This window comes from Arachis ipaensis, chromosome B01 (assembly GCF_000816755.2).
Source record: "Arachis ipaensis cultivar K30076 chromosome B01, Araip1.1, whole genome shotgun sequence".
Taxonomy (NCBI): Eukaryota; Viridiplantae; Streptophyta; class Magnoliopsida; order Fabales; family Fabaceae; genus Arachis; species Arachis ipaensis.
Window position 1 is genome coordinate 136012677 of NC_029785.2, and position 8333 is coordinate 136021009.

Genomic DNA, 8333 nt, shown 5'->3' on the forward strand with positions numbered 1-8333 from the left:
TTATAAATTATTAATTTAGGGGAGTCATTACCGCCTTGCTTTTCTATCATGGTAGCTCCGTTACTATTAATATATGATTGATATAATTCTCTTGACACAAACTTTGATTTTTTTTTTTTTGTAATTTGACTAATTTTGACTTGTTAAACTGATACAACTTCTATCATCTTTTATAATTTTTCGCTCTTATGAATGTTAATGAATTCAATTTGCATTTCTCTTTGAACAATCAAGTATGAATTGTCATATTAAAATGTCTATAATCTTCTAGAATGCATAATTTGCCCATAGACACAATTTATGGAGAATTAATCAACCTTTCTAATTTCATAGAAAAATACATTACAATTGGTAAATAATTGTTTGAACTAGTACGAGTGAAATATGGATCAGCATCTTCTAGTGAGAAAAGAAGAAATATTTGCGAAAGAAGTGATATAAAGAGGGTAAAGTCGCATATATATAGGGGAACTGGAAGAAGAAGAAAGAGATAGATAGAGTGAAATTTTTATTCCGTTATAGCCAAACCGGTAAAAAAAGGAGGAGTCCATGGCAAGCTGGGTATCTACCTTAAACAATGAAAGGGTGCGTGATAAGTGATAAGTGATGATTTGATGGAGGAAGAAAGAGAGTATTAGTGGCATGGACCACATTGAAAAATTAGATCATAATGACGGTGGATTATGTGCTACTTAGGGGCATGAACTCATGGATTACAACATCAAACAAGCTATAAGGTACTACCCTAATAAGATGATGATGGCCCCCTCATTCTACTTGTTATGGCCGACCATATCGGACACACACATAGAGATAGACTTTTCAAATGGGTAATGTTAGAGAGACAAAAAAAAACAGTCAAAAATTGTCTTATTTAACATTTATTAATTGTCACAACAATTAATAAATACTAAATAAAGTAAGTTATGACTGTTTTTGTCTGATTTTCTTTGATTATTAAATATTTCTTATTATATGCTTCTCAATTCACCCATTCAGTCCTCCAATAAGTCCAAACCTTTTTGACGTTTCACATCCGTGCAAATATGCTTCCACCCCCCTCCTATTATAATTTCTTTTACCATTATATCAATTAAGTATTAACACTCTCTATTCAACATAAATTATATATGACACAGTACACACTTGAGTTCATTATTGTGCATCATCTATCAATGTGCTTTCTATATATTTTTCCTAGTCACCATTAAGAGCAATAGTATAGTCATCACTTTCGCATTAATAGGATACCTTATAACCAATGAACATCCCACTGTACATCTATTTATGACTGTTAGGAAATAAATAGAGTAATGCGAGAGCAGAAGCCAAAAAACAAAATTGACACGAGAAATCAGGAAAAAATGAATGACAAAAATATTCTTTTATAAATTGAGACACATAACAAAGGTTGATCCTAATCATAAATGAAAGCTAGATGAGCATAATTCTTTAGAAAAATCAAATAATAATTGATCCGTCACCTTATAACTCGATTTTTATTGTGCATTATAAGTTACTCGGTTTTAATTATCATTCATTCTGTAATCGACATCTTCATTATCGACTTAATGTCTTTTAATGGTCATACCATCAACTCTATTCATCAATTCTATGTCTATAAAAGGCACAAATTTTTATATACACCGGACATTCTAGATATATTCTATATACATTCTATATTCATAGAATTATTATAATATACAACACATGATAACTTCTATTTCATGTTTTATATTTTATATTCATAGAATTATTCTTATACCTCTTAAACACTTACTGACTTGAGCGTCGGAGTGTCTTTTGCAAGTACCCACACTCTTGTTCTCTCCTTGCCAACGTATAACTCATCCCGACGAGAAGCTTGAAAATATTCATCGACAGACGAACTATACACCAACCAAACTCAGCAAGAACAATGCCTATTAGTATATTTTAAATCTTCTACCTATACAATTGGGAGATATATACATGGTTAGTTGGTCTGAATAAAAAAATACCATTTATATATTAAAATTAGTCATCAAATTATAATTATTGTTTAGTTTAAAAAAAAATAAATGTATTTTGTTTACTGTAAAATATACAAAATTAAATTATATCTCAATATTCTGTTTGATTTAAAATAAAATTAACCACCGAATTATCTAAATTTACTAAAATACCTCTAATTAAAAAAATTACGTAAAATATGTGAAATAATATCGCGACCCACATATGTTTTTTTCGTACCTCTCTTCACTTGGAAAGTAAGACGTTTTATCCATTCTTCAGAATATACAGAAAAGTCTAGGAGGCCAACAACTTTATTAAATTTTGGCCAGTATGTAACAAGTAAAACAAAAATAAATAATTTCACACCATTTGATAAAATCTCACACCATTAAAAACATCATTGATGACTATTTGATGATTACAAATTACAAAAATTGCTGGTCTTCTATCACTTCTCTACGAAGAATACATTCTTTTTACTTCTTTCTCCGAACATTCTATTTGAGGGACATTAGCAAAGTCTTTCTCATTTTTGAACATTTTACCAAATATATTATCAGTTTCTCAGATTGTGTCAGCATCAACTTATTTAATTTTTTTAAACTAAATCAGATTAATAGAAAATGCATCCAAAAATCCAAGGCAAGGACTCCATGTGCCATTAACATAAAATTGTGCTCGAACTTTGAAAGCCAAGAAAGGATGGAAAATTTTCAGGAGCAACGAAACAACATGGAGAAAAATGCGAACAGAGAATTTAAGTTTAAGTTTGATGATCTAACTAGTTTTGATACTATCTCACCTAACTAGTTTTGATGAATCGAGCTTAGCTAAAAGCTTTATATATATAGTAGACTAATTCACCTTAATGATTCAGAGTAATTAAGGTCTAGTGGTCTTCAAGTAACGTGAATAGACCAAAAAAATTACGGTAGTTTATAATTACGTGATGGAAGGAGGATGGCTACCAGTCACTTTTCTTCTTTTATTTCATTTTATTTTTAAAGGTGCTTTTAGAGTTCATGGGCCTACAAACATCATTCTCGTTATCATAGTCATCAAATACATCAATCCACGTAAAATCAAGTTCAAATACATCAATCCACGTAAAATCAAGTTCTTAAAGATAAAGTATTGAGGGGAAGCAGGAAGGCCTATTGTAATGAAATCTGATGCATATCAAGCCACATATGTCACGGCTAAATATTAGGAATTATTAGAAAACAAATTCCTTTCAGTTTTTAGTTGATTTGGTGTATCCCGTTTTATTAGCTGTAAATATCTTGCATTACCATAATTAGGAAATCAGGTAGCTAATTGTTAGGTAGAGTACTGTATATATAATTGATATGCTATTCAATAAAACACAAGGCAATTTGGCATGGTATCAGAGCTAGGTTGGCTCTGATAATCATCACACAAAAGAAACCTCCGCCGCTGAAATGGCTGGAGTAGGTGTGACTCCTCCAAAAAGAGAGGATTCAAAGAAGGACGAAGATGGATCCAACAAAGGACCATCGCCTTATGATCTGAGCGTTAGCGACAATCCTGGAAACGTAATCACACAAGTGCAATTACGAGGAGAGAACTACGAAGAATGGGCTCGAGCTGTGAAGGTGTCGCTACGTGCTAGGAGAAAATGGGGGTTTCTAAATGGAACTCACAAGAAGCCACGAGAAGGGGCATCTGAAATGGAGGATTGGTGGACGGTTCAATCCATGCTTGTCTCATGGGTGATGAATACGATTGAGCCACGGAAGTGTGATGATTAATTTCTTTGCTCTTATTGAAAGACAGTTTAATAAACAAGTCAAAGAAGTACGCAGTGATAATGGGACCGAGTTCATCTGTATGCGTCCATATTTTTTGCAGCATGGAATTATTCATCAAACATCTTGCGCTGGGACACCCCAACAAAATGGAAGGGTGGAGAGAAAACATAGACATATCCTTAATGTAGCTCGTGCACTGAGATTTCAAGGATCTTTGCCCATTCGATTCTGGGGAGAATGTGTTTTATCTGCGGGACACTTGATCAACCTAACACCATCATCTGTTCTTAACGGAAAAACTCCTTTTGAAATGATACATGGAAAACCACCTGACTATAATCATCTTAGAGTTTTTGGCTCATTGTGTTATGCGCACAATCAACAAACCAAGGGTGATAAATTTGCCAGCCGAACTCGTACATGCACATTTGTGGGATACCCATTTGGAAAGAAAGGATGGAAACTTTATGATATGGAAAGAAATATTTTCTTTATATCTCGTGATGTCAAATTTGTAGAAACCGAGTTCCCGTTTGCGTGTTTGGCCCAAGAAAATTTGGTTTCCACTTCTTTAGTGCATGAGGAGAAATTTTTGGAGCCCATTAATAATAAGTCCACACTTGATGATCACGAGGAGGTCCTTCCTCAGACTAATTCCAATGACGAGTCCATTGTTGTTGTTGGGGGAGGTGAATCTCCACATACAGACCCAACAAGGACAGCTTCACCCCTCATCGAAACCAGCAGCCCCTCACCAACTGTCTCAAATGATGTGCCTCTTTCTACCGACACCACCACGCTCTCTGAACTTCCTCTGGGTCGTGGACACTGAGTAAAGCACCCTTCGATCAAGCTGCGTGATTTTGTCACCAACACCATCATCGTAAACCCGTCCATCTCTTCACCATCTCCATCACATTCCTCAGGTCCACTCTATCCCTTATCTCAATATATGTCATGCGATAAATTTTCTGTGCAACACCGTACTTTCCTCGCAGCAATAAGCGAAGAACGTGAACCCACAAATTTTCATGAGGCAATAGGTGATGCTCGATGGAGAGAAGCCATGAGCGTTGAAATTAAAGCTCTTCAGGACAATGGTACTTGGCACCTTACACATCTACCACCGCAGAAGAAGGCTCTGGGGTGTAAATGGATTTATCGCATCAAATATCGTTCGGACGGGCAAGTTGAAAGGTTTAAGGCACGCCTCGTCATTCTTGGTAATCATCAAATTGAAGGGTTGGATTATAATGAAACCTTCGCCCCGGTCGCAAAAATGGTAACTATTCGCACTATTTTAGCTGTGGCCGCTGCTAAGGATTGGGAACTCCATCAAATGGATGTTCACAATGCCTTCCTTCATGGGGATCTTGAGGAGGATGTTTATATGAAATTGCCACCGGGGTTTCATGTCCCTACTCCTGGCATGGTGTGCAAACTTCAAAAATCCCTTTACGGACTCCGCCAAGCTCCGCGCTGCTGGTTCTCTAAACTTTCTGTTGCCCTCCTTCAATACGGGTTTCAGCAGTGTGCCTCCGATCACTCATTGTTTGTCTCTCATCATCACAATATTCAACTTGTGGTGCTCGTTTATGTTGATGACCTTATCGTGGCTGGTAATAATTCTCTTGCTATTCGCCAGTTCAAGGACTACTTAAATCAATGCTTCCACATGAAAGACTTGGGGAAACTAAAATACTTTCTAGGGGTGGAAGTGGCTCGCTCTCCTACTGGCATTTTTCTTAACCAACGCAAATACGCGTTAGATATTATCATGGAGACTGGCATGCTTGGCTCTCGGCCTGTGTCTACACCTATTGAAGAAAATCATCGTCTTGCATTGGCTGAAGGACCTTTGCTCTCTGATGCAGCCCAGTATCGTCGTTTGGTTGTCATAATTTTTCTTAAAATAAAAGTTAAAAAAAAATATTTATGGACATATATCTAAATCATCGACACCAGTCATTTGCATTGAATTGACGGCAATCCCCAATATGACATGCTTCTTTCATACGTACTACTACCACTATATATGTGATGTAATGGGGTTGTGACTATTGATTATTAGTCACAGACGTGCACCAAGAACACAAATGGTCTCCTTCTACTGATGAAGTGATTATATAATCCATGAATTTTGAAAATCAATATTGCAAATAGTATTTCTCTTCTTAATTGTTTGTACCAATTTTCAAACACATCTAAATTTGAGAAGTACGATATTTTCCAGACATCAAACTTTACTCTAACTACCAAAATAAATATTAATAATTTCGTTTGTGCCTTAGTAGATGCCAGCAATTTAGAGTACTATAGTACATAATCTTGTGAACCATGCATTTTTATTGAGAGCAATATTTCCAAACAATATGTATAGCAATATAACCAATAATTTATTCTCAAAAGGTCTCTCTCTTGGAAACAATTGAATGTTATGCAAGTAGTTCATGCTCGTTTTTTTTGCTTAAAGTATCTCTCAACTTAGCAATTTAAAGACTAATTTATTATGAATTGAAATTTTATTCAAAACTTTACTGGTAGTTAACAAATAATTACATGTACAAAACAACATTTAAAATTTTGAACACTTATTTAATGAACTAACTACTGAACTAATTAAATTAAGTTGGTTTTCTTTTCCATTGTTATTAGACTCTTTTGGTGAATGGATTGTTGGGAAAACTAAAGGAGAGGAACATATACATCTTAGTCTTTCTAAATTAAATTCAAGAATGAAATTGAATTTCATGTATGTACGAGAGCAGTAACCATAAAAAGCACTGTGAAAAGGAGACATTACTTTGTGTTGTTAATAATTCGCATATATATAAACTTGTTGTGTGCTAGTTTTCCCACTAACAACAACACCAGCATGTGAAAAAGTTTCAGAAAACCTTGTACATATTCAGACTGCATGTTAAAGCGCAGAGAAAAGTAGAGTATTAATTAAAGGGCACTTCACTTGCTTGCTTTGCTGCATAAAATCACAAGCTAAAACTACTATGCTGTCAGAAGTGGCATTGCATAACATCATGACGAGAGCATCACAAACTATACCATTAATGTGAGCTCAAGATTTTAATTAATTAATTATGATGAGTGTACTCTTTATTAATTTCAGGTTAAATATATGAAGATTGACTAGCAGTGTGGCTGCACATACATACACCAATGTTGCACTTAGCCTCTGATGGGACCTTGTGTTGCACCATTTTTGTTTTACCAAACTTCATTCCTCCTCCTCTCTAGAAAGTAGTACTGTCTCAGATTTCAACCATATAGATGATAACTTGTGACAAATTAAAGTTTTACACATACACAGTACAAAAAAGAAAACACAAATAAAAGCAAGAACATTAAAATTGCAGTAGAGCTATGTAGTCATGAATATGGTAACCTATGTAACCTGAAATCCAGCCTCTCATTATTTACCTTGTAAAGAAAAAGTGGCAGTGGTACATCAACAACTTGGATCGATCTTTTAAGCATGATTTTTGCTTCCCCCACTTACATCCTCCTATCTACGGCCACATTATATTATTGTTCATCATTCATAATCAGAAAAATCCAGAATTTTTCTTGTTCATCATGTTCATCATCATAAGTTTCAAAGCCTTAATGACAAGTCAAGTTGGCTAATATCTTCCTGATGAACATTTTCAGAAGTAGTAGTAGTGTAACCACGGGACCAAGAAGCAGCCACACCTAATTGTTTTGAACCGCCGTAGCTGAAGCTATTGTTATCTCTTCTTCCTCCAGCACCATGGACATGGTTCTCAAGAACACCAAAAGCATGATGTGATGTAGTAGTAGTAGTAGAATTGATGAAGTTTGATCTGTGATCTTGCATGGATGAAGTGATCTCCCTGGTCTTCTTGGCCAGCGTCCTTTCAAGCTTGTGAGCGTTCTGGTGTCCTCCCAAGGCCTGAGAGCTGTAGAACTTTCTTTGGCAGTAGTTGCATGAGAATACCCTTGCCTCTGTCATATTATTATAATTATTACCACCACCACCACCACTAAGAGGTGAAGATGAAGAAGTTGAAGAAGAAGAAGGTTCAAGAAGAAGGTCAAGGTTGATTGAATTCTCATCTGCAGTAGGTAAGTGATGATGATGATGATGACTCAGGTGAAGAGAAGTGTTTGGATGGAAATTATTCATGGTACAATAATAGAAAAAGAAAGAGATGAGAGAAAATTAAAAGAAGATGTACTGAGTGGTTCAAAGTGTAATTGTGTGTGTATGTATGTACTATATATATATATATATATATATTACTAGGTATTCATAAAATTAATAAAGGGTTTGATCACTGCTACTGTTGGTTGCAGAGAGAAACAGTAGTAGTAGTATATTAGAGTGAAAAAAGAGGATGGTGTTGAGGGACATATATCTGCAACATCAGTGGAGAATCAAAGACCTTGTCGCCTTCATTAATGGGCAGAGTTAGGATCCTTTGTCGGTCGATCACCAATATAATATATATAAGAGTAGATGATGAATGATCATTAATTAATCAACTTGGTTTATATATATTTTGTATTGTAATTGTAATAGTTAATAGT

The 8333-nt window shown here is 35.1% G+C and overlaps 1 protein-coding gene across 1 annotated transcript; it reads right to left on the reverse strand.

The window, feature by feature from the left end:
• Positions 7013–8260, reverse strand: LOC107620426 (zinc finger protein 2). The gene has a single exon (XM_016322588.2). It carries the CDS (start codon positions 7927–7929, stop codon positions 7378–7380), a length of 552 nt encoding a protein of 183 aa, XP_016178074.1. The 5' UTR covers positions 7930–8260; the 3' UTR covers positions 7013–7377.

What these genes read in the sequence shown, in the direction of transcription:
- LOC107620426 (XM_016322588.2), bottom strand. Translation starts at nt 7,929, where the DNA reads ATGAATAATTTCCATCCAAACACTTCTCTTCACCTGAGTCATCATCAT.